General features: G+C 39.7%; 1 protein-coding gene across 1 annotated transcript in view; it reads left to right on the top strand.

The window, feature by feature from the left end:
• Nucleotides 1–27,497, top strand: part of RSPO2 (R-spondin 2) — a 139,016-nt gene that overhangs the window by 57,984 nt on the left and 53,535 nt on the right. Inside the window, exon 3 of the mRNA XM_081950656.1 lies at nucleotides 19,304–19,492. Within this exon, the coding sequence (XP_081806782.1) occupies nucleotides 19,304–19,492 (189 nt within the window). The remainder of the gene's footprint in view (nucleotides 1–19,303; nucleotides 19,493–27,497) is intronic.

The raw sequence follows: 27,497 nt of genomic DNA, 5'->3' as shown, positions 1-27,497 counted from the left end.
CCAGAGTGAATTGTTTTCAATATTATTTGCACATTAGTAAAAAGTACAATTCCCACAAATGAATGTCATCTAATTTTTTTTTGCAAGTTGAATATGTTTGATTAACTAAACGAATTCCTTTGCTCTAGTTACTACAAAATCAGAAGAATAGTTTATATTTCTATAAAGGATTTCTAAACCATTGTGGAAGCCTAGAATTAGAAGGGCCATTTAAGCTTTTGCATTCAACCACTTGATGTACGAATCCAATTAAGGCATCTTTGGCATAGGTTTGCTATTTATGGTTTGCTTAGATGCCTCTGGGAAAGATGCTCATCATCTGTTAAGAAATGCCGTCTTCAAGAACATCTTCACATACCTTTGAGTCAATGGGGATTCATCTGTCTTTTCCCAAGACTTGAAAGTTGGAAACCTCTCTTCCATGTTTACATAACATGGAAGAGATTCTCTGGCTTGAGAATCTGTAGTTTTCACCTGGCAGCATCAGTCCTTGTGATTCTTCTATGTGATGTCCTTTTAGATATTAGAATAATGCTATCATAAGCTAATTTTATTTTATTTTCTCAAAGTTAATTATTTCCAGTTCCTTTACATCTTTTAATAGCACTTCATTTCCAATCCTCTGATCATCTTTATTGCTTATCTCATAGTTTTTTTCCAATTGCTCTAAATCCTTATGAACATGTGGTACCCAGAACTGGACATAAGACAGGAGTCTGACCAAAGAAGAATATAATAAGATTTTTTTTTACTTCATAAGATTTGCTGCAGGAGGTATACCTGTGTTTATCTTTTAGATATGACATGGATAGTTTACATTTACTTTGTGATTAATGATCGTTTCTATTTCTGTGAAGCCAGTTGCCATCCATTGTATTTTTGTGCATTTGTCTGTGTTAAATATTATTTTATTCATAATTTCAATTTCAATTTCAATTTATTTGTGCTTCTAAACCGCCCCCTCTCCCAGAAGGGACTCGGGGCGGTGTACAGTCCATAGAGAATATCACAAAAATACAATAAAAAATTAAATATTAAATATTAAATATGTACAGTTTGGAGGAGGTTAAAATGCAATTAAAAGAACTGTACAAAGCTGAATAAATGTAATTTTTTTAAAATCCCTAAAACAGACACAACAGATTAAAAAACCCTAAAATAACCAGATAATAATACATTTGCCAGGAGGGACAGTTGTAATTATGCCAGGCCTGCTAATCGGAACAGGTGAGTCTTCAATTTTTGCCGGAAGGAGCGGAGGTCAGAAGTGGTTCTAATGTCGGGGGGGAGGTCATTCCAGAGGGTTGGGCCCATCACAGAGAAGGCCCTACTCCTTGGTGTCGCCCGTTGGCATTGCCTAGTGGACGGCACCAGGAGAAGTCCCTCCCTGTGTGAGCGAATTGGCCGCAGGGATGTATGTGGGAGGATGCGATCCCGCAAGTAACTAGGTCCCGTGCCATGGAGCGCTTTAAAGATGGTAATCAGCACCTTGAAACGCACCCGAAAAACCACAGGTAGCCAGTGCAGCTCGCGCAGGAGAGGTGTTACGTGGGAGTACCTCGTACTCCCCATCACAGCCCGCGCGGCTGCGTTCTGAACCAACTGCAGTCTCCGGGCGCGTCCCAAGGGCAGCCCCATGTAGAGAGCATTGCAGTAATCCAGGCGGGACGTCACCAGCGCATGAGTGACCGTGCGTAGGGCATCTCGGTCCAGTAGGGGGCGCAATTGGCGCACCAGGCGAACCTGGTGGAACGCCCCCCTCGCCACGGCTGCCACATGGTCATCCATTGACAGCCGGGCATCAAGGAGGACGCCCAAATTGCGCGCCCGTTCCACAGGGGGCAATTGTTCGCCCCCTATGGCCAGCGATGGAATCAGCTGGCTGAACCGAGGTGCCGGTAGCCACAGCCACTCGGTCTTGGAGGGGTTGAGTTTAAGTCTGTTGTCCCCCATCCAGACCCCGACGGCTTCCAAGCACCGGGACATCACTTCAACAGTCTCGTTGGGGTGGTTTGGGGTTGAAATATACAGCTGAGTATCATCAGCGTAGAGGTGATACTCAACCCCAAAACCACGGATGATCTCACCCAGCGGCTTCACATATGTGTTGAACAGGAGAGGCGAGAGGACCGACAAGTGAGTGGCCTCGGGGTCGACCTCTGTCCCCCTGTCAACACACATTGCCTCCGGTCGGATAGGTAGGAGCCGAACCACCGCAAAACGGTACCTCTGACTCCTATCCCCTCCAACCGGCGCAATAGGATACCATGGTCGATGGTATCAAAAGCCGCCGAGAGGTCTAATAGGACCAGGATAGAGGAACAACCTCTATCTCTGGCCCTCCAGAGATCATCGACCAACGCGACCAAGGCTGTCTCTGTGCTGTGCCCGGGTCGGAAGCCGGACTGGCGTGAGTCTAGATACTCGGATTCGTCAAGGTGTTGTGGAAACTGCTGCGCCACCACATTCTCGACAACCTTCGCTAAAAAGGGAAGGTTGGAGACTGGACGATAGTTAGCTAGCTCCATTGGGTCGAGTGCAGGCCTCTTAAGTAAGGGTCTCACCACCGCCTCCTTCAAGGCGGCTGGTAAGGATCCCTCACCCAATGAGGCATTCACCAGGCCCAGAAGCCAGCCTCGGGTCACCTCCCAAGATGCCAGTACCAACCAGGAGGGACACGGGTCTATTAAACATGTGGTGGGTCGCAGCCGTCCACGCAACCTATCCAAATCCTCGGGGGTAACAGAATCAAACTCCTCCCAGGATGGTCTCACAAGACTCGCTGTTGGCAGCCCGTCCGGTCCACTGAGGGGGGCCCATCCGCTCCGGATCTGAGCGACTTTATCCTGCAGATATTCCCCAAACTCCTCTGCTCTGCCCTGCAAGGGTGCCCCTTGCGTCCTCTGTGACAAGAGGGAGCGGGTCACCCTAAACAGGGCGGCAGGGCGGTTATCCGCGGACGCAATAAGAGCAGCGCAATATCTACGTTTGGCCGCCCTTAATGCCACAAGGTAGGTCCGTAAATAGGCTCTTACCTGTGTTCGATCAGATTCGGAGCGTGAGGACCTCCACCTGCTCTCTAGACGTCTCCTATGGCGCTTCATCACCCTCAGCTCCTCGGTATACCAAGGAGCCCGGGTGGGTCGCTGCCGCAGGAGAGGTCGCAAAGGCGCAACCCGGTCCAAGGCCCCAGCCGCCGCCCTATTCCAGGCGGCCGCTAGGTCCTCCGACCGAGCGCGGGTCAGGGCTACAGGTAATGGCCCAAGCTCCATCTGGAACCTATCTGGCTCCATCAGGTGCTTGGGGCGGTACCAGCTTGGACCATCTGGTCCCGCCTCCTCGCGGTGGGGGGTAGCGCCAGGGAAGTCCAGCTGGAGACATGAGTGATCCGACCATGACAGGGGTGTAACAACAAAGTCCCCTATACCCAGATCACTCGTCCGCTGCTCAGATACAAAAACAAGGTCCAATGTGTGGCCACCTTCGTGTGTGGGGCCCTGAATTAACTGGGTCAGGCCCATGGCTGTCATGGAAGCCATGAACTCCCGAGCCACCTCAGACGCTGCTCCCGTCGACGGCAGGTTGAAATCCCCCATAACCACAAGCCTGGGGATCTCAACCGCCGTCTCCGAGATCAGCTTGAGGAGCTCGGGCAGGGCCGCTGATGTATAGCAAGGAGCCAAGTATACAATCAGCAAACCCAACTGCCTCCCTGGGCACCATTTCACACCAAGGGACTCACACCCGGATATCTGAGGAACAGTGAACTCCAAATCTATTCTGTGCGAATAATCCTGATGGTCCCTTAGTGCTCTCTGAACTTGCTTCTTTTCTTGCAGATACTTCATTATCCAAGCTAGGTAACACTATCAGTTCTAGCAGTAAGGAATCTTCATTTCAAACCCGAGCTACAAATATTCTCCTTTACTGGATAATTATGAATTTTGTTTCTATCATCTACACCTCTTACAGTACTAGACAACACAGTATCAACAGTAGAGATCTTCAAGTTTCTAGGTTCTATCATATCTCAAGACCTAAAATGGACACCTAACATCAAAAATGTCATCAAAAAAGCACAACAAAGAATGTTCTTTCTGCGCCAACTCAGGAAGCGCAAACTTCCCAAGGAGCCGCTGATATAGTTCGACAGAGGAATTATTGAGTCTGTCATCTGCACCTCCATAACTGTCTGGTTTGGAAGCTTCCCCCCCCCCCTTATTCAAGAATTTTTTCCCTGCCAGTTCGGGCGAATATGCAGGAAAAAATGCTTTAAAAAGCTTTTTAAAAAGCTTCCGACCATCACACGGATCAGCTGTGAGCAGCACCATTATTGAAAGCTTTCCTCCCGCTTTTAAAAGCATTTTTTCCCTGCCTATTTGCCCAACCCGGCAGGGAAAAAATGCTGTAAGAAGTGAAAAAAAAAGCTTCTGATGATCACAGCTGATCTGTGCGATCCTCGGAAGCTTTTTTTTACTACCGGTTCACAGAACCAAAGACAATCATCCCTACCGGTTCAGCTCGGAAGTGGTACTTACTGGTTCTCCAAACTACTCAAAATTTCCGCTACTGGTTCTCCAGAACTGGTCAGAGCCTGCTGAATACCACCTGAGTCCAACCCTCTTCTCCAATCAGGAAACCTTATAACATCTCAGTCGAATAGTTGCCCAGTCTATTCTTGAAAATCTCTGGTGATGGAGAACCCACACTCCTGGGAGACAAACAGTTCCATTGAGTAATTGTCTCCCAGATTGATTACTAGGAGTGATAGATGGTTACCTCCCTCAGCTTTGGGTGATATGCAGGTTATATCCTTTCCTTCTTCACTTTAGCAAAGACTTCCAGGAAATAACATGGAATCAGTATCCACACAGAATGAACAAGGCTCTGGCAAAACAAATCCATGTCAGGACTTCGGAGAGCTCAGTGCAGTAACTCATAAACTATGTTAGCTCTCTGTATAAGAGCTGTTACTCCAATGCTTGGCTATGCTCAACTAAGATCTTTTTTAAAAATCAAGTGATTCCTTAGTTCCAGGTTGCTAATAGGAATTCTCAGACTTTTTGAAGGATGAGACACCTTTAGAGCTGAGAAAGTATGAAAACTATGGAAAGTCTGAACCGGAGCTTTTAAATAATGGAAAAGGGACACCTTTAAGCCAGGAAGCCATAAAAGAGAAGACGAGAGCTTCTCCTAGATCAGGGGTCTCCAACCTTGGCAACTTTAAGACCTGTGGACTTTCAACTCTCAGAATTCCTTAATCAGCAAAGCAAAGCTGGCTGAGGAATTCTGGGAGTTGAAGTCCATAGGTCTTAAAGTTGCTAAGGTTGGAGATCCCTGTGCTAGATAATAGTAATCAGAGAGTATTTACATTATGCATATTTACTCAGGTTCCATTAGGATTTTGATCTAAGGTATATAGAAGTACTGTATGTATGTTTATACGTTTCAGGCTCAGCTATTTTAATGCTCAGTCGCTAAGATGCGATCAGAAAGTTTGGCAGTTCTGCAGTTCAAATCCTTAGCACCGCGTAATGGAGTGAGCTCCCGTTACTTGTCCCAGCTTCTGCCAATCTAGCAGTTCAAAAGCATGTAAAATGCAAGAAGAAAAATAGGAAACACCTTGGTGGGAAGGTAACAGTGTTCCATGTGCCTTTGGCATTTAGTCATGCCGGCCACATGACCAGGGAAACATCTTCGGACAGCGCTGGTTCTTTGGCTTTGAAACGGAGATGAGCACCGCCCCCTAGAGTCGGGAATGACTAGCACATATATGTGAGGGGAGCCTTCACCTTTACCTATGAGATTGTCTTCATGCCTTATCTGGAAATTTCAACTAATACAGAATGCAGAATCTAGATTTCAGAGAAACCATAAAATGATTGAGGATTTTCATCCATATTTTCCCCACCTTTTTTTCTATTTAGGAAAAAAAATAGCAATAAAGAAGCATTACTTTTCTCTTTCTTTTAAGTAGAAGTGGCACTTTCAGGTATTCCCTTGTTTATCAATATAATATTAGCAGGGAACAATTTGTAGGGGTCAGGGCTGCTTGGACTGCTTATAAAAGGCTTGTTATTGCTTATTAATTTAAAATTGCTTTTGAAATTTGGCAGGTCTGATGTTCTTTTTTATTTATTTTGAAATTGGGCTGAAAAATTTGGCTTTGTCCCCTCACTGCATCTAACCTGGGTGCATGAAAACCGTAAGAAAAAATAGATAATGAACATGTTACTCATTTTCTTCTTAGCTGGAACCTGAATAGCTTACCCAGTAGAAGTACAGGTGAAACATAAAAAATTAGAATGTCATGCAAAGGTTCATTTATTTCAGTAATGCAACTTAAAAGGTGAAACTAATATATGAGATAGACTCATTACATGCAAAGCAAGATAGTTCAATCAGTGATTTGTCATAATTGTGATGATTATGGCTTACAACTCATGAAAACCCCAAATCCATTTTTCGCCTTACCCAGGCTCCAGAGGCTTTATAGGAGCCTGGGGTGGGCAAAAAGAGCCCCCCCCCGAGGCTTCATGACCTTCCCTGAAGATCCCTGAAGACTTCAAAGCGCTCAAAACGACCTTCTGGTTTGCTCGGAGGGTCGTTTTGACTGCTCTGGTGGCTTCAGGGAAGCTTCCTGAAGGTTCCTGAAGCCTCTGGAAGGCTTTCGCCCTTCCCAGGCTCCTATAAAGCTTCTGGAGCCTGGGGAGGGTGAAAAAAGCATGCACAAAATGGGGGGTTGCACCTGTAGTGTGTGCATGCGCACTGGGGGGCTCGTGCATTGCATTATGGGTGCGGCACACCTGCTCCCCCCACTTATGGCACACGAGCCAAAAAAGGTTTGCCATCTAGAATCTAGGGGGCATTGCCAAGAGAAAGATGAGAGACATGAGACCGAACAATGCAGAAGAGCTGAAGGCCGCTATTGAAGCATCCTGGTCTTCCATAACACCTCAGCAGTGCCACAGGCTGATAGCTTCCATGCCACGCCACATTGAGGCAGTAATTGCTGCGAAAGGGGCCCAAACAAAGTACTGTGTGCATATGCATGCTTATACTTTTCAGAGGTCTGATGTTCTTCTATGTACAATCCTTGTTTTATTGATTGCATGTAATATTCTAATTTTCTGAGATGGTGGATTTGGGGTTTTCATGAGCTGTATGCCATAATCATCACAATTATGACAAATCACGGCTTGAACTATCTTGCTTTGCATGTAATGAGTCTTATCTCATATATTAGTTTCACCTTTTAAGTTGCATTACTGAAATAAATAAACTTTTGTACGATATTCTAATTTTTTGAGTTTCACCTGTGTTTTCTTAAAGTTATAAGGATCAGAAATGAGACTTAGCTTCTATTGGAGTAACTATAGAGATGAAAAAAAATGTTTAAAGAATGATGATTTCCAAGTTTCCTGAGTGATCATAAACAGAACACCGCAAACCTGATATAACAAAAATTGAAAGTAAATTTGGTAGATGTGACACTATCCAGGGGTAGCAAAATCAAGGAAAAAGAATGAGAGAAAAAATGACAAACTAGAGAGATCTAACTATTGAAGTGAATAAATTATGGAAAAGCTCTTACTTATAGTTATTGGTCTGTTAAGAAGCATGAAAAACAGATTAATTTTTTTTAGCAAGAGCTAAATATTTTGGCTATAATAATTGAAGATTTATACCCTTCCCCCAATTTTTATGTCTTAAGACAGGGGTGTCCAAACTTGGGAACTTTAAGACTTGTGGACTTCAACTCCCAGAATTCCCCAGCTGGGAATTGAAGTCTTCAAGTCTTAAAGTTCCCAAGTTTGGACACCCCTGCCTTAAGACATTGATTGGATTATTCCTAGATTCTGGGAATTCACAAAGAACATTGTGTATTTCTTTGGTTTGTTCTTTGTATCATATTATTCTTTGATGAATAAAAATATTTTAATATAATAGTTGCTATTGTTAATATTATTTTAGAAGCAATGAAAAAAGAAATATGTTGGATGCATAACAAGAGTCAAAACAAACAAGTCTTCCAGTACATCAATGACACTTGATACGCAATTAAGTGTATAATATTGACACCCTTTGCAGCTGAAGTTTTCTTTTGAAATTTCAATTGGAATAGGATACATCTTCTGGTGGCAGACACATCAAAGCAGAGTTTGCCACATGTTGAAAGAACTTATCTGGAGAATAATAGACTGCACAAATAGCTATATTCTTCTGTGGGGTATGAAGTGTGTGTGTGAGTGTATGTGTATGTGTACAGTAAATCATCTGTTGACCTGCGAAATGCCATAAATTGTTGGTCAAAATAACTAATGCTGACTAGAATTGAGAAACCAGGCCCTTGGGAATCTTTGTGTGATCTATAATCAGCCATCACCAAGTTAGTGCTTTCCAGATGTGTTGGTCTAAGATGTCTGCTCTGCCCATCGCACAAGACTGTTGGCCGAGGATGATGAGAGATGGTGTTCCCTGCATCTGGAAGGCACCAGTTTGGGGAAGGTTGATGCATAGCTTTAAAGCACAGCTTTAGATCTGAAAGAACTGCAGTGCAATGTGTTTCGTTGTCATTCTTAAAATAGGCAGAACCTATCTGTTCCTGAGCAGCTGCAATCAAGATGTTCCTCCCCATTAGCAGCAATTAAGCTTACTTCAGTGCTGAATTATCTGGTCTTCTTCTCTTTTGCAGGCTGGTTTCATAAAGTGCTCTTCTCCGACACATTGCTGTCATACAGTAGGGCTCAGGAAGGTTTGTGGAAGGAGTGATAGTTTTGCTGACATTGTTGTTTGTTGTTGCAGGGGTAAATTCTTACATGCTGCCCCAAAGGTGCTTTTTCAAGAGGCAACTGGACTTTCTTTGTCACCTGAGTAATGCAAATGGGTGTGGGACCTTCTTGGAACTGGATCTGAGGGCTCAGATAAACCTCCAAGTGGCCCCAATGACTCTCAGAGAGTACTGCTAATGACCAGATGACTGCAAGGAGTATAAATCCTAACATTCACCACCATTCAGTCGGAACTGAAGAAGCTTCTTGGATGAGAAGCCAAACATCTTCAAGGAAAAACAAAGAAAGTCCAGTTGCCTCTTGAAAAATATCTCAGGGGTTGCTACAAAGAAGAGGGAGTCAAACTATTTTCCAAGGCACCTGAGGGTAGAACAAGAAGCAATGGGTGGAAACTAATCAAGGAGAGAAGCAACTTAGAACTGAGGAGAAATTTCCTGACAGTTAGAACAATTAATCAGTGGAACAGCTTTCCTCCAGAAGTTGTGAATGCCCCAACCCTGGAAGTCTTTAAGAAGATGTTGGATAGCTATTTGTCTGAAACGGTATAGGGCAGTGCTTCTCAATTATTTTCTGTCATGCCCCCCCTAGGAAGAAGAAAACATTTCGTGCCCCCCCCCCGCCCGAGCAGGCTTCTTGCACAGCTCCAGCCCGCGGCTCCAATGAAAATCCACAGTCCGAAGTGCTGCCACTTCCAGGCGGGATATATTATGCCTCGCCCACGCCACCGCCATTCAACCCAGATGGAAAGGGAGCCTTCGCGCCCCCCTTTACGGAGCCTCGCGCCCCCCCAGGGGGGCGCGCCCCACTATTTGAGAACCGCTGGTATAGGGTTTCCTGCCTAGGCAGGGGGTTGGACTAGAAGGCCTCCAAGGTCCCTTCCAACTCTACTATTGTATTGTATTGTATTGTATTGTATTGTATTGTATTATATTGTATTGTATTGTATTGAAAAAGCCTCTTTGGGATAACCATGACCTGGATGGCCAAGAACCTCCATAGGCTCTTACATGCAGTGGTCTTATTGTTGTAAACACAGATTTGGCCTGATGGGAGTCAGCCTGCATTTATTACAACATCCAGAAGTATTGGAAAAATTATGATTTCGGCACACAACACCACTTCCTTTCCGCCCCTGTATATTTATTCTGCGAATACTTCATGCAATATCCAAGCATAAAATAAGATCTCTCTCCTGCCCCCACCCCTTTTTTGCTTCCCCAAAATATGGGAAAAGGGATACAAACCGTTTAACTGCTCCACCTCTTACCCAATGGCTGTCAAGTACTTTGGCTTTGACACCCAATAGATCTCTCCCACTCTTTCCATTCTGGTTTCTAATAGGCCGAGCTACAATGATTCTTGCACTATTCATGATAAATAGTGTGTGTTCATGTGTTCTTCAAAGGTGGAAGATATGAGTTTTGACAGCCAGCTGCATTACATGGGAAACATATGGAATCACGAGGAAATTGTAGTTCCCTTGCAAAGATAAGTCATAATTTATTTGTGATATTAACTTAAGCTTATATTTTATGCATTGCGTCATGTTCCATCTGTAAGCACTTGGAAATTGGTGGAAGATTGAGTAAGAGTTATGATGGCTACCAGCATTTTTCCCAGTGCTGTAGCGACATGTGCCATGTAACCAGTAGTGGGTTTCAAAATTTTTTAGAACCTCTTCTGTAGGTGTGGCCTGCTTTGTGGGAATGGCTTGCCAGCCATGTGACCGGGTGAGAGTGGCTTGCCAGTTATATGACCTTGGTGGGAGTGGCTTGCCAGCCATGTGACCAAATAGGAGTGGCTTGGCAGTCATGTGACTGGGTGGGCGTGGCCAACTTGTAAAATGTGGTGAAATTCACTTAACAATGCTCTTGCTTAGCAACCAAAATGTTGGCTCAGAAACTCTGACATTTGAAGCACGCAAGTCTTAAAGCTGTCAAGTTACAAGACCCTTGTGCCCCTAACTCTTTAGAAAAAAAAACCTCCAGGCGTGTTCAAACTTGACACCTTTAAGACTTGTGGACTTCAACTCTCAGAATTCCTCCTCCAGTCATGTTGGCTCAGGAACTTTGGCATTGACGTGTGCAAGTCTTAAAGCTGTCAAGTTACAAGACCCTTGCACCCTAACCCTTTAGAAAAAAACCCCAGGGGTGTTCAAACTTGACAGCTTTAAGACTTGTGGACTTCAACTCCCAGAATTCCTCCTCTTACTCTTCATCTTGATGATGTGCGGATGGGCGGGGGCGGGGGAGCTGGAACCGGTTCTAAACGGCACTGTAGATTTGTGGAACCTCTTCTATAGAAGAGGTTAGAACTGGCAGCAACTCACCCCTGCATGTAACATGGAATATGCTATTTATTACAGGCAATTACATCATTGGTAGTTCGTTGTGTGCAATTGAGTCCACTCTGACACTGTAAGACCAGTAAACAGAATTATGCATGACTCAATTGTGAGTTGTAAAGGCTGTATTTTACCACTTTCTAGAGATCCAGACAGACTAGTTCAGTCTGCAAAGCTTCCTTACAAGGATGAAAGAAAAAAAAAAGGTCTTAAGTGAAGATCAGACTCAAAGATACGGACAGTATGTAAACCAGTAGATGAAGATCTTTGCTGAATAAATATTCAGAGCATCATTTTGAGTAGTCAGTTGTCTGTCGTTACCTCATTTAGAAAAAAAAAGTTTGATGGATTAAATTATTTATTCTTCAAAAGATGAAGAGACATGTTTTCTTGAAAAGCGTGAAGCTCATTGAGAAAGGAGAGACTGCTGTTGGGAGCATCATCATAATTAGAGATATAGGGATAGGAGTTCTAATGAGCCACAGTGGTGCAGTGGTTAGAGTGCAGTACTACAGGCTACTTCTGCTGACTGCTAAGCGGCTTGCAATTTGGCAGTTCGAATCACACCGGGCTCAAGCCTTCCATCCTTCCAAGGTGGGTAAAATAAGGATCCAAATTGTTGGGGGCAACATGCTGACTCTATAAACCTTAGAGAGGGATGTAAAGTGGTATATAAATCTAAGTGCTATTGCTAATACCAACTGAAAATTTAGAAAATATTGAAACAAAAATCTCTCTAGTGTACATAGTGTGGGAGGGGGCAGATTGGGCTATTTAATGTAATTTTAGAACTGCAATTTAATAAAGTATGAATCATAAAAAAGTAAAGGTTCCCCTTGCACATACAGTATGTGCTAATCATTCCCGACTCTACTGGGCGGTGCTCATCTCCGTTTCAAAGCCGAAGAGCCAGCACTGTCCGAAGACTTCTCCATGGTCAGGTGGCCGGCATGACTAAACGCCGAAGGTGCACAGAACGCTGTTACCTTCACACCAAAGGTGGTCCCTATTTTTCTACTTGCATTTTTACATACTTTCGAACTGCTAGGTTGGCAGAAGCTGGGACAAGTAACGGGGGCTCACTCCGTTACGCAACGCTAGGGATTCAAACCGCCGAACTTCTGACCTTTCCGAGTGACAAGCTCAGCGTCTTAGGCACTGAACTACAGCGTCCCTTGTATGGATCATAAAATTGTACAAATAGGATAGAATCATTGGAGGGGAGAAAGAAGGGCAATTTGTATTCCCTCTGATGGTTGTATACCTTGCACTGTGTATAATTAAATTTTCTTCAATAAACAGTAGCATCGTTTGCAGTCTGCATAATGTATAATAATGTAATAATGTAAAACAAGCAACCCCCATCCTAGTGCTCAGTGTGCTTTTGTGATTTTATCTACTATTTTGGCTTCCAAATGTGTTTTTCTTCTTGTTTGTTTAATGCAGGAATTTTAATACATGTGCAATTGTCTCTTTCCCATCATAGTCATTTTTTAATCTCTTGTTTTGAATCGTGTCAACATACGGTAACTCTTCCATCTGTTGTTCATGCCTATAGTCCTCCGAAACTTGGAAAACAATTTGGCATTTCCCAGCAAACACAATGTGCTCTTGAAATGGATGTATTTCTGTGACAATGCAGTCCAATTCTAGTTTATAAAATTTGATTGTATTGTCTTTAGTTGGAGGGAAGAGGAAAAAAGTGCTTAAAAACTCTTCTGAATAATTCCTCCAGCTCAGCCATTTGCAGAACGTTTCTCCTAGAACCAGGTGTTTGCAGGAATATACTTTTTTAAATATTGAAATGTAACATTAATGCAATGAAAGAGCCAAAAATATTAGATAGTTTTCCATTTCTATGCCAGATGTTCTCACTCAATATAAAGAATGTTTGTAAAGAGATCGGTTTTTAAAAGTATATCTAATAATTTTTCCACCTGTATTTTTTTAAATAAAACCCTGGATCTATCTCAGAGGCTGTAAGATTTAGAATATTCTTTAAACATAGATTTGAAATGTCTGCACAAATCCACACTGGTTATTAGAGTCATATCTACCTTCAATGGAGATCTGAACCTGTTTATAATAGCAATAGCAATAGCACTTAGACTTATATACAGCTTCACAGTGCTTTACAGCCCTCCCTAAGCGGTTTACAGAGTCATCTTATTGCCCCCAACAATCTGGGTCCTCATTTTACCAACCTCAGAAGAACGGAAGGCTGAATCAACTTTGAGCCTGGTGAGATTCGATCTGCCAAATTGCAGCCAGCCTGCAGTACTGCATTCTAAACACTGAGCCACCACTGAGCCACACACACACTGACACCCATGGTATATAAGTCTACACCATGGGTGTCAAACTCTGATTACATGACAAAGGGCATACTGCAATGGCTGTTAGTGTGAAAATCGGTCATAAGTTACTTTTTTTCAGTGCTGTTGTGGCTTCGGATGGTCACTAAATGAATGGTTGTACATTGAGGACCACCTGCATATTATTGTTGGTGCATGAAAGAAAGTTTAGAAAATGATGTCTTCATCGAAGGAAGTTATCTGATTTTTCATTGTGCCTCCAGTTTTAAACAACTTTGAAAAGGCCAATTTTGCTTTGTCAATTGCTGGCAATGAAACTAGAGAGATTTTAAGACTTATGGAGTGTTCCATTTTTAGGAAAGCATAAATAAAAGTTGACATGACCCTTGTTTCCTTTAGGAAATAGGTGCTTATAAAACAGCTTGTTTGTACTGAAAAGCCCATGTTTTTCAAATTTTGAACCTTTTGAGTCCTGAGTGTTTGGACTGAACTGTGAAGTGTAAATAGCATATGTTCTCAAGGACACTTTTTTGGGGAGGGAGGGGGGGTTTAATATCTCAAGGGGTTTCCTTTCCCTTTTCTTAGTAATTATAGACTATTCTCAATCTGTACTTACACTCTTAAGGGCTGTTGCTAAAGAAGTTAGGAGTTCAAAAGAAAAATGGTTCCAAAGGGGGGGGGGGGAAGAAGCACATACATTATAGATTCACAACATTTAGCTTCAAAGCAATAATAATTACACTTGAGGTGAAAAGGATGGGTGTTTCAAAGTGATTTCCACAATCTGACTTTGATATTGGGAAATACTTTGAACCAAGAATGAATTAAAAAAAGGGGGTGCAGGAATACTAGCTTTCCCCTCCCCCCCCCCAAATGGAGCAGGTATGGGAAAAGGCATCTTGATAGGATGATTATGAAAATCGTATTGAGAAAACCTGTGTTTTTTCCATTGCTTTAATAATCTAGGATAATGCATATTTCCTAGTCTAGTATCTGTTTTTTTTTCTCCACCCATCTTGCTTAGTCAAAAACTTCATCAATTAAAGGCAAGTGTTTCTGGGTTAAAACAGACATAATTTGTATTCTCTGTTCTTGCCCCAAACTCAGACGTGCGAACAAATAAATAAACAAATGAGCAGTATTCTAAAAAGCATCTTACCTTTAGATTTGATTTTGTACATAAAGGTCTTTTCATGTGTAACATACAACTATGTTAATAATGTTAAGATACAGGTTTGCTAACTCAGTACTAGTTAGATATTTGGGGAAGCTCAATGCCAAATTTTTCCGGTTTATGCATGGATTAAAAATATACAAACCAATTTAGTGCATTATTAATAATGTGCATTTGTCTCAGGTTTGTGATATCGTTAGCAGGTAGCACTGCAAAAAATGAACTGGATCAAAATCTGGACAAAATTGAAACATTCATGAAAATGAGGTATAAATAAATTCGTTTTTTCTTAATCATATGCAAAGATATATTGATAGGCAACATTGATAAAACACCTTGGTTGGGAGAGTTAGGCACCAAGCTGCATGCAAATTGTAGTGCAAGGTTTTATAAAAAGACAATACTGAAGGCATATCAGTCAAATTTGGTAGGTTCAGAAAAATGAGAAAATGAAAGAAAACAAAATCAGCATAATCACCAGTCCATTGGATGGATAATCTCAGAGATGCCAAATGCTTTTTTAATTATTCATTTTATGTTGTTGTTTTTAGGTACATCTGGTCCTCTAATTTTATATACCATTCACCATGGTAGTCATCATTCATTTAATCAGCAAATGTATTTCCAAATGATCCGTTTTGGATAAGTCATTAGAAGTAGAAATACAGAAAGCTCCCCGTTCTGTAGAATGGAAACTATCATTTGTGATGCCAAATATGGGAGATAGCTGTGGTGGAACAGTGGTTGGAATGCAATATTGTAGCTAACTCTGCCCACAGCCAGGAGTTTCATCCTAACCAACTCAAGGTTGACTCAGCCTTTCTAGCCTTGCAAGGTCAGTAAAATGAGGACACAGATTTGGGGGGGGGGGCAATATGCTGACATTGTAAACCATTTAGAGCAGGGCTGTCAAACTCCCGGCCTGTGGGCCAGATGAGTCATGTGCTGGCCACGCCCACGCCCAGTTTACTGAAGGGGAAAAAAGTTCCGATATGTCACGTGATGCTGTCTGGATGTGAGTTTGACATCTCTGATTTAGAGAGTGCTGTAAAAGGCTATGGATTGATACATAAGTCTAAGTGCTATTGCTATATTACCTCCTCCTGCTTTAAAAAAGAGTAAGCAGGTTGCATATGATTGGTCAGACTAGGCCAGGGGTCAGCAACCTGTGGCTCTGGAGCCGCATGTGGCTCTTTTATCCCTCTGCTGTGGCTCCCTGTTGCCCGTCGGCTCCACAATTGATAGGCTTTCAGTTAGGACAGGTAGAGGAAAAAGGACGCTGTGCTATGAGGAGACTCTATGGTGACTCTATGGAAATCTGGTCAGCTCCAGAATTGAAGGGGGGACTTCTGTTTAGGACTTTTGTGGCTCTTTGAGAGTTTAAGATTGCCGACCCCTAGACTAGGCTGATAGTAGAATGTATAAGCAGATTACATCTAAGGTAATCTCCAGCCCAGAATTGGCCATGATGTCTTTACGAAAAGCTTCATATTCATCGACAGAACACCTAGTTTCATGTGGAAAGTATAATAATCAAAATGTGATAGCAGGAAAGGCTTGCCTATAAAACCAGAGTGGTGTAGTTGAACCTGTGTTCGCTAAAGAGATGAGTTGAACCAAAATAAAATATCACCATAATCTGTACAGAAAGGTAGGCTGCTTGAATTAATAACATTTTGGATCACACAATCAAATAATAAAGGAGTTTAGAAGAGCGATCAATTCATTGTGGTATAATATCTGCCGGGTGTGGTTATGAGATATTGATTCATAAGATGGCTTAGTAGCAAATTTGTAGAGTTGTTTCCTGATTGGTTCCTTTTCCAAGAGGTGGGAATGACGTGTCTTCTGAACCATCAGTCTAAGAAGTTTGTTTTATTTGACTAATGAACAAAAGAGAGGTAGAAATACAACTGCAAGAAGAGACCGACGCAAGCTCAACGTGGATAAACATAACAATTAAAACATGGAAAAAAGAAAGAAAAGGTCTGGAAATTATGTTTTATAAACAGACAATTCCAAAACCTTTGAGAAAAGTCTTTGTCTTTGCCTCTTTTCTGGAAAAAGATTAAGACAAAAAGATTAAGGCAATCCAGTACTGTATTTCAGGTGTAGGCCTCTCCTTCCAGTGTAATATCTTAGCCCATTCCCATAGCCCATACCCTTATTTATATCTTAAAGGTAAGGTAAAGGTAAAGGTTCCCCTCACACATATGTGCTAGTCGTTCCTGACTCTAGGGGGAAGTGCTCATCTCCATTTCAAAGCCGAAAAACCAGTGCTATCCGAAGATGTCTCCATGATCATGTGGCTAGCATGACTAAATGCTGATGGCGCATGGAACGCTTCCCACTAAAGGTGGTCCCTATTTTTCTACTTGTACTTTTACATGCTTTTGAACTGCTAGGTTGGCAGAAGCTGGAACAAGTAACAGGAGCTCATTCCATTAAGCTAGGGATTCAAACTGCCAAACTGCCGACCTTTCTGATCAACAAGCTCATTGTCTTAGCCACTGAGCCCCCAGTGGCCCTTATTTATATCTTTATAAAGAGCTATCAAACACTGGTTATTATAACCAAGAAGAACATATATGTGTTAGCATACAGCAAGCATCACAGACTTATATTAAGAATCTAATTGATAGTGTGACATTCATCAAAAATAATTCACAACAAAACTATGGGAGTTGATGTTGCAACTCCTGAGTTACATTCCAACAAAAGGAAGATGATAGCCAACTCTTTTCAAGTTTGACACTAATCGAGTGTGTCCTCTGAAGGCAGGACAGTCCTTAGAATTTAGGACCAGCCCATTTCAGGGAAAAAAAATCAAGAGTATCAAATCTGACCTTCAACTTTTTTAACCAAGTATCTAGTTTTCTTAGAATTGATGTTAAAAAAATTAACAAGAAGAATAAATGTAGCTTCAAATAATTTTCAGTTGTATCTTTCCCATCTCTTGAAACTGAAGGAGAGATTATCAAAAGCGATGTTCAAAGATTGACAAATACTGGATCTAACAGGATTTCCTCCCAAGAATGGTACATTTCACTGCTCTGTTTAATAGTGGTCGCAGGAGTTAATGTGCTCTTTCTTTTCTTAAATAATATAATTGGAGACCTAACCAGATTGCTTGAAGTTCGCTGAGTTGATTCTTGATCTGTCTTCTATCCATTCTTGTGATATAATTTGAAGAATTTAAATAGAGCAGTCAATTCTCAATTTCCAGCATTTGACTGTTTCAGGGATTTGGGTATGGGTTGGATTGACCCTTAATTGTTATAACTCCCAGAAAGGTCTATATTTAATGGGTTTTGATTTAATGGGTTTTGGATGCAGTGGACAAATTTAAACCCATTCTAATGTTATGAATAAGATTTTATTCTTTATGCAAGTGATTAGGAAACATATGGGAAAAATGCATGGACATGTGTGTGTGTGTTTTTGTCTGTCTGTCTTTGGGTGGGTGGGTGGGTGGGAGGAGTCAAAGTCCATTAATAATTGCTCCTGCTGGCTATATTTTTTTTTACTATATTTAAAGGGTTTATTTGAAGATTTGTTGCATTTGGATTATTACTCCTGTATTTGTAGTTATTTTAATATTTAATAAATCAACTGCACCCTGACCTCATCATAGCTTTTCATAGCATACGTTTGGTAGAAATCTTTTATTTGTGTGTCCATTTGCAAACACACACACACACACACAAACACACACACACTTTTTATTATAGCAAAGCAAGTTAAAAGTGGGCTTAGTTGTATGTGAAAAGTTATAGTGACCGGCTTATAGAAATGTTTTATACTTTTGGACATTTTATTAATGACTTAATGAATGAAAAGTGGAAGAAATGGTTAGCCAGTGTTTAGAGCAATGGGTCTCAACCTTCCTAATGCCGCGACCCTTTAATACAGTTCCTCATGTTGTGGTGACCCCCAACCATAAAATTGTTTTATGTTTTTCGTATTTTTTTGCAAATATGTGTTTTCCGATGGTCTTAGGCAACCCCTGTGAAAGGGTCATTTGCCCCCCAAAGGGGTCCCATCCCACAGGTTGAGAACCACTGGTTTAGAGGATACCCCGATAGCTCATAATTTTATGAAAATAAAATTGAAAACAAGAGAGTTGTGTTAAGTTTTAAGAGAAAGAAATTTAGTAGCGGGAAGGACAATGATTTGCACAAGGGAATTGGAAATCAAATGCACAGATCAAGAATTGGGGCGTTTGACTTCTGTAGGTAGAAAAAAGACACCTTGGAACAATAGTTGAACACAAACCAAATATAAGAAGGTTGCTACAGAAAAGGCTAATGAAATTTGGTAGCTTAACAAATGCATCATGGGAATAATATTTCTACTTATTCTGCAAGAAGGTTTTAACAGAAGAATTCCATCAATCAAATTTTGTTGTGGATGTTTTAATTGAATTGGGAATTTGGCTCTGACAGCCTAAATACCCATTTCCAATGTGTTGCTTTTATGTTATATTAAAACAGTGAGAGAAATTTTATAAAATATTTAATAATAAATACACCCTGTCTACTCGATGTTTCTTTAGTTGTTTGTCGTAAACGAAACATGAATGATGCTATATGATTATTCTTTACGCGGTTAATACTATGCTTTAATATTATCATTTTTCTTCCCTTCCCTTTTCTCTCTCTGGAAACAAAAACCACAGCAAACTATGGGCCAAATCCAATTTGCAAAGGTTGTTTGTCTTGCTCAAAAGACAATGGATGCATCAGATGTCAACATAAGTTGTTCTTCTTTCTACGAAGAGAAGGAATGAGACAATACGGGGAATGCTTGAATTCCTGCCCATTGGGGTACTATGGTCTTCGAGCCCCCGATATGAACAGATGCTCAAGTAAGTTTTCTCTGCTTAATGTTTTGAAGTCTGAAATTCACTCACTTATGACTTCATTTTGAAAATGATAGAGTGCGTAAAACTGAAACTTTGGTAAATTATTACAACACGTTCTATGATTCTTAGAGAATCTCCAATTATGACACAATGTATAAATTGATATATTTATATATTCCTTGCACAAAACCAATATACTTGTTTCTGTTTTGTTTTAATCTGCTATTGCATTTCCTCCCCTTTCTTACTTTTAGAAACTTTTGTAATTCTGTTTTAGATAGTTTTGATTTATGTGGATTTTGGTTCTGTGTATATATTAATTTTTGAAATACCACTGCTCCCCTGGCATATGGATGCTCCTCTTGTTACTTTTACTGATTTCCTTGGAAAAGTGAGAATTGGGGGAGGGGAGTAAAGTCAGAGATGGATGACTGGTCACCTGAAATGGAGAAGTTATGCAAGAAAATCCATAGATAATTTTAGTATACTATAAAGGAAAACCAATGATAAATTGGGTTGTCTAATAGCTGGTGGAATGAACCCAAGGAAGTAATTTTCAACTTTGATTTAATTAGATCGTGCAATCTTGCATTTGCAGAATTTTCAAAACAAATCCCTGAAAGTAATAACATTAGCATAACTCCCGTTGATCACACCATGTAACTTCATGTACAGGTCCTTGATTTAGGACTCTTATGACAGCCTTGGAAAAGTGACTTATGACTTACTTGCAGTTTTGGTCATTGCATTACAACCCACCCACCCCATGTCACAAGATTGCAATTCAGGGGCTTGGCAACTGGCTCTCATTTATGCTCCTGCAATCATGTGGCTGTGATTTGCAACCTTCTTTTGCCAATTTCGGGCAAAAAGCGCCCATTGGGAAGCTGGATTCACATAACAATCGTGTGATTCACTTAATGCTACAGAAAAAAAAATACTAAAATTGCATCTTAGGCAATGCCAGCGGGCGACACCTAGGAGTAGATCCTTCTCTGTGATGGGCCCAACCCTCTGGAATGACCTCCCCCCAGACATTCGAACTACCACCGACCTCCGTTCCTTCCGGCAAAAGTTAAAGACTCACCTATTTCAATCAGCTGGCCTGGCACTTTCTTAGTTTTACCTCCCGGGGACTTATTCATTTTAATTGGGTTTGGGGTTTTAATAAGCTTTTAATGTACTATATTTATTATTCTATATACAGTCTTGCAACCTCCTCCACCTACGTATTTAATTATCTAACTGTTTTATGTATGTATTTTATAACGCATTTTAGTGACTGTACACCGCCCCGAGTCCCTTTCGGGAGATGGGGCGGTCTATAAATACGAATAATAAATAAATAAATAAATAAATAAATAAATAAATAAATAAATAAATAAATCTTAATTGACTTTTACAACTGAAATTCCAGTCCTAATTGTGCTTGTACGTTAGGGATTGCCTGTAACATATTTAAACTTGATGGTTAGTAGCTTCTTTTAGATTTAACCTCTTCCTGACTCCTTGGGATTCCAACTTCAATTCACTATTAGGAGAAATTTAAGGTTTGAATGCTAAGTATAATTATTAAAGTATCTGAGCATAAAACACTATTGGCATTTTCTATTGCTGGATGTTTCTCATTTACACTAGAAATTGGCTAAAGCTTGATAGTGATTTTAAAATGTTAGGCTAAGATTACACCGTAAATGATAGACCCATATGAGAATGCAGGAAGGTAATAGCATTCTATGTTTCACCATATGCTTTGTGCTGTGGCATGATTTCATGCTGCCCACATGACAGTAGAAATGTCTCCAGACAACACTGGGTCTTCCTCTTAAAAAATGGAGGTGGCAACCATCCTCTAAAGTTGGTCATGACTAGTAGGGTAAAACCCATGGGGACATCTTTTACCAACTGTAAACACCAGAATCCTGCTAGTTTTGCTGGATAATAGATTTTTAAAATAAAATATCCAAATACTATCTAAATTTATACTTATAAAATCAGTTACAGTAGATCGATTACATCTCGGTATCTTGTTACTCAGTTCTGAAAAGGCTTGGTTTCTGGAAGGCAAAACAAGTGAGGTTTAACCTCAATTTTAACTATAAAAATATCCTTTAAATAATAATAATAAAAAAAATCTCTGTACAAATGAAGTGGACCACCAATTCAAATGTGAATTACTTTTTGCGAACAGAAATAAGAAATCTATTTACCTTCCTGTTCTTTCAGACATCAATTTAGAAATGCCTTTTCTAAAACTCAAGAGAGTAGAAAGCATGTTAGATCCATCGCATATTTGCAGATTTGAAACTGAAATGATTTGCTAATACTATGTTTTTTAATCATTCTATTAAATTGTATCTAATTCAAACACAAAGAAAATGTCCATAGGGTTTCAGCCAAAACCCCCCACAAGTGTTTGGCATTTCTTTAACTATATGTACATATATATTTAAATATCTTGTAACTATTAATATTTGAAGGTTTGCTGGATTGTGTCAGTAAAATATCCATGAAATCTCTCTGACTTTAATCTCTCTGGATTCAATTTAGACTTAATATAGGAATTTAAGACAATTTTATATTTGTGAAAATGCAGGGAGGTACCTATAGTACATGCCAAAGGAAGCTTAGGGAATACTTAATATCTAGCATTTTTATTCATCCTCTACTAATTGCAGAACATTTTATTGTTTAAAAAAAATAAAACAATCTTCTTCTTAAAGTTGTTTTAGTCTTCATTGCTAAAATTCTTAGTTGCATTCCCCCCCCCCCCCTTTCCTCTTTATATTATGTTTTTGTTTGCTTTTTAATCAGTTTCTTTCTTCCTTCAAGCTTCTGTTGTGGGTTGGAACCTATCAAGGAAGGGAAAAAAAGTCAACAAAGCTTATCCCAATTCTGCTTTAATTAAAATTATAAAACCATCTTGCATTTCTTCTGATGGTATAACTTTAGCCATGGTAACATAGAACAATATTTCTAATATTTATATTTATGAGAATTTGAGTCTAATTAAAGGATTTTCCTTGGGTCTTGATTCAGATGTTTGATACTTGTGGTTGAATCGGTGAGGTGGAGTGGAAAACTTTCCACTGTTTAATTTTTCTACTTTTTGTACATTCATTAGTAATAATGGGAAAAATGGCAAATTTGAAAATATAATATTAGGTAGACTAGGCATTTTTAAAATTAGCCCTTTTTCAGTTTTCACTCTTAATGACTATATGAATGAAATCATTAATTTCTAAGCAAGATAAGGGAATGAACATGTCAAATATTTAAATTTTGAAATTGTTTGCCATAAATGATTAAGGGCTTTTTGGTTTGTTTCGTGATTTTAGAAGACTGAATGTTTATCAGTGTATTTACTTAAAGAATATAGCTTGAGGGGATTGAATATTTTCCAACGTCAACTCAAAATTTTCCAATTCAGGTCAGCCAGTATAAAGTAGCCTAATTTACATAGAAAAACCATCTGATTTAAAATATTCTGGAAAGCTCACATGTGAACGTAAGTATAGTAATACTGTAGGGTGGAAATGGGCTTCTTAGGAAGTATTGGATTCCTTTAAAAAAAGGAAGCTATTGGACAGTGCTATAACCTGAAGTACCCATAAATATTAAAATGATTATAATTGAATTGAATACTATTGACAAGAATGAAACCCCAAAGCAGTTTCCTTGTGAAATTTCATTAAGAGGCTCAATATGAATGCATATGGTTGCCTGATTCAAACTCTGCATACTATACAGAAGTTGTTTAGAGATCTGTTCTGTACTTTTTTTTTTTAAAAAAAAGGGATAATCCTGCTATGATATACAGTAGCAGATTCTAGATTATGTAAGATTTATAGTCATTCCTAAATTTCTGTGTGTATCTTTATGAAGCTAGGAAATTTCTTTCTAAGCATATTAACCTCGTTAGATATAGTGAGGTTAATATGCTTAGATAGATGCTATCATCTATCTATCTATCTATCTATCTATCTATCTATCTATCTATCTATCTATCTATCTATCATCTATCTATCTATCTATCTATCTATCTATCTATCTATCTATCTATCTATCTATGTATCATCTATCTATCTATCTATCATCTATCTATCTATCATCTATCTATCAATCTATCATCTGTCTGTCTGTCTGTCTGTCTGTCTGTCTATCATCCATCCATCCCCTATCACCTATCTATTGACTATTGTCTATCCTCTATCATATCCTCTATCAATTATATACACATATATAATTGTGTACATGTAACTGCATAGTATTTATAGAGGCATCTGGGAAGGAATCCCGAGACTGACACTTATATTTCACATCCACAGAAGGTTTAGCTGACAAATCACTATCAAATCAAGCAAAATTCCTAGACAGTTAAATGGTCATATCCATTTAGTTTTGCGTATACTGAAATAGTTTGCTATTCTGACTTTCCAGTCTACTCTCTAATCTTGATTTCCCAAATACTGTCCATCGTAGAGTACTAACCAGTTTAACTTTCTAACTGAGATCAACTAGGCAATATGCTGCCTAGTTGATCTTAAGGATCAAAACTGGTACTTGGCTCAACTGCAACTTGGCTTAACTGGAACTTCTTTTGTTGTTTGCTTTATTTCTTCCAACTGGAACAATTTATTGATAATTCATGCCAGAAGCTGAAAACTTAAACACTTCTTCCTCACCTCATTTAATGCCAAAACTGGTTACATACCCCTGCAGGTGCTATTAGATAATAACAGCATTAGGTCATTCATTCTTTCTCACCTGGATCTACCTCACAAGAGATTTTTTCCTATAAAAATGGATGTGCCAGGGCTATATATACATCATCTTTAGATTAGAAAGTGTCCTTTTCTTGAATAAATAATAAGGTCATGGCAATTGCTCAAAGCACATGTCTTGTTTGAGTGTAAATCTCCTTTGTTTACATTTGGCAATAATCAGGGTCTCTGCTCTTGTACAATTGCTCACATCTTCTCTAAAGGTGTAGAGCTCAAGTGTCTAAATCAATCAATGACTCCTAGATATAGGTATGCTTACAGACATTCCTTAAAATGTACATGCAAAGTACAATATTAGAGACCATTTTTAAAAATTCAATTTATTACTGGCAACAGCAACTTTTAAGAATTGGCTATTTCCTTCTGGAATGAGTTAAATTAAGAAGCATTTGTTCTGGCTTATATTATTACTGACAGTTGAAGCTAGCCGGACTATCTGGAGAATCATTTTTTTACATCATTTCCATTGTCCATGCTTTCTACATGGAATCCTATGAATACAATAAAGCATTTTCCATTGCATTAAAATTGTAGCTTATGAAAGCCTTTCCCAGGTATGAGCTTTTGTTTTTAAATACAAATTTAAAAGCATATACTGTAAGAAAACTGAGAAATGCCACATTACAGGACAATATGACCATACATTAATTTCAAGAAAATTAAAATACAATGATAATACAATAATACAATAGTAGAGTTGGAAGGGACCTTGGAGGTCTTCTAGTCCAACCCCCTGCCTAGGCAGGAAACCCTATACCATTTCAGACAAATAGCTATCCAACATCTTCTTAAAGACTTCCAGTGTTGGGGCATTCACAACTTCTGGAGGCAAGCTGTTCCACTGATTAATTGTTCTCACTGTCAGGAAATTTCTCCTCAGTTCCAAGTTGCTTCTCTCCTTGATTAGTTTCCACCCATTGCTTCTTGTTCTACCCTCAGGTGCTTTGGAGAATAGTTTGACTCCCTCCTCTTTGTGGCAACCTCTGAGATATTGGAACAATGCTATCATGTCTCCCCTAGTCCTTCTTTCTCTTAAGCTAAACATACCCAGTTCCTGCAACCGTTGTTCATATGTTTTAGTCTCCAGTCCCCTAATCATCTTTGTTGCTCTTCTCTGCACTCTTTCTAGAGTCTCCACATCTTTTTTACATCGTGGCGACCAGAACTGAATGCAGTATTCCAAGTGTGGCCTTACCAAGGCATTATAAAGTGGTATTAACACTTCACGTGATCTTGATTCTATCCCTCTGTTGATGCAGCCTAGAACTGTGTTGGCTTTTTTGGCAGCTGCTGCACACTGCTGGCTCATATTTAAATGGTTGTCCACTAGGACTCCAAGATCCCTTTCACTCCAAGATCACTTTCAAAATCTAGGAGTTTAAGTTTGCTAACCCCTAGGTAAATTGGGCAGATTGTCGAATCCTAGTGACAAATGTGTAGTTGTATTAATACTTTGGTTGGACCGTTACCCACAAATGTGGTGTCATAATGTCAAATGTTTGAATTATTTTGAATGAAATTCCTTAAACTCTGAAACAAGACTTATGAACGTTATCCATTTGTGCAAATGTGTTTTATAATCCAATCTCACTTTTGTTGCCAACAAAAGTGTACATAGTCAAGGCGATGGTTTTCCCAGTTGCAATGTATGGCTGTGAAGTTGGACCATAAGGGAGGCTGAGCGTCAAAGAATTGAGGCCTTTGAACTATGGTGCTGGAGAACACTCCTGCGAGTCCCTTGGACTGCAAGGTGATCAAACCGGTCAGTGCTAGAGGAGATCAACCCTGACTGCTCAGATCCTGAAGATGAAACTCAAATACTTTGGCCACCTAATGAGAAGGAAGGACTTACTGGAGAAGAGCCTAATGCTGAGAACGATTGAGGGCAAAAGAAGAAGGGGATGACAGATAATGAGGTGGCTGGATGGAGTCACTGAAGCAGTCAGTGTGAGCTTAAATGGACTCCAGAGGATGGTAGAGGACATAAAGGCTTCACAATTAACAAGAAATCCTATCTCTGTCTATATGGAAATATGTCCCATTAAACTCAAAAGGATTAGACCTTTGTTACCATTATATATGATTGCACTAACAAATCATGGTCAAGGTTTTTTTTTTTGTAATATATTTTTATTATTTTTTAAATTATTCATTTATATTGTGTGTGAATAGAGTTGGTGCTGGGTATCATTCATATTAATCCAATTCACAATAACAATATTTATTATTTATTTATTATTTATTTCTTAGCGCTTATAGACCGCCCCCTCTCCCGAAAGGGACTCGGGGCGGTGTACAGTCCATATCAAAATACATCATAAATGACTATAAAATTCAAACAATTAAAATATTAAGTGGATAAATACATAAATAAGAGGAGGATAAAAAGATAGACAGAACTGTACTGCTAAGTAAATAATTTAAAATGTACAGCATTTAAAACCCCAATATCCTATAAAATTAAGTTTAAAAGAGCAATCCCCCTAAAAAACCAGTAAGAAATATGTATGCCAGGAGGTAGACGTTAAAATTATGCCAGGCCAGCCAGTCGGAACAGGTGTGTCTTCAATTTCTGTCAGAAGGAGCGGAAGTCAGTGGTGGTTCTAATGTCGGGGGGGAGGTCATTCCAGAGGGTTGGGCCCATCACAGAGAAGGCTCTACTCCTTGGTGTCGCCCGTTGGCATTGCCTAGTGGACGGCACCAGGAGAAGCCCCTCCCTGTGAGAGCGAATTGGCCGCAGGGATGTGTGTGGGAGGATGCGATCCCGCAGGTAGCTCGGCCCTATGCCATGGAGCGCTTTAAAGATGGTGGTCAGAACCTTGAAACGCACCCGAAAGACCACAGGTAGCCAGTGCAGCTCGCGCAGGATATTAGTAAAAGCTATCACATTTTAGTAAAAGCTATCACATATTAGTAAAAGCTATCACATTTCTCAAATCTAAGTAATCCTTATTATATTCTATATAAACATATATATTCAAAAAATGCCTAACTCCTCATCTTTATCTCTACCTTTATCTATATTTTTCTTGTTCTATCTAAACATTTCTCTATTATATATGAACAAATTTAACTAAGTTTCATTTATTTTGATTCAATTCATGTTAACATTGTTAATAATCTCTCACATTTATCAAGTTTATATAATGCTCATTATATTATTTATACATCTCTTTAGTACTTTAATTCTTATCCATTTTTCATTGTAATCCAATTCACAATAA

This window comes from Natrix helvetica, assembly GCF_964273705.1.
Source record: "Natrix helvetica genome assembly, chromosome: 4".
Taxonomy (NCBI): domain Eukaryota; kingdom Metazoa; phylum Chordata; class Lepidosauria; order Squamata; family Natricidae; genus Natrix; species Natrix helvetica.
Note: the sequence above shows the minus strand (reverse complement) of the source record. Positions and strands in the feature narration are given on the sequence as shown.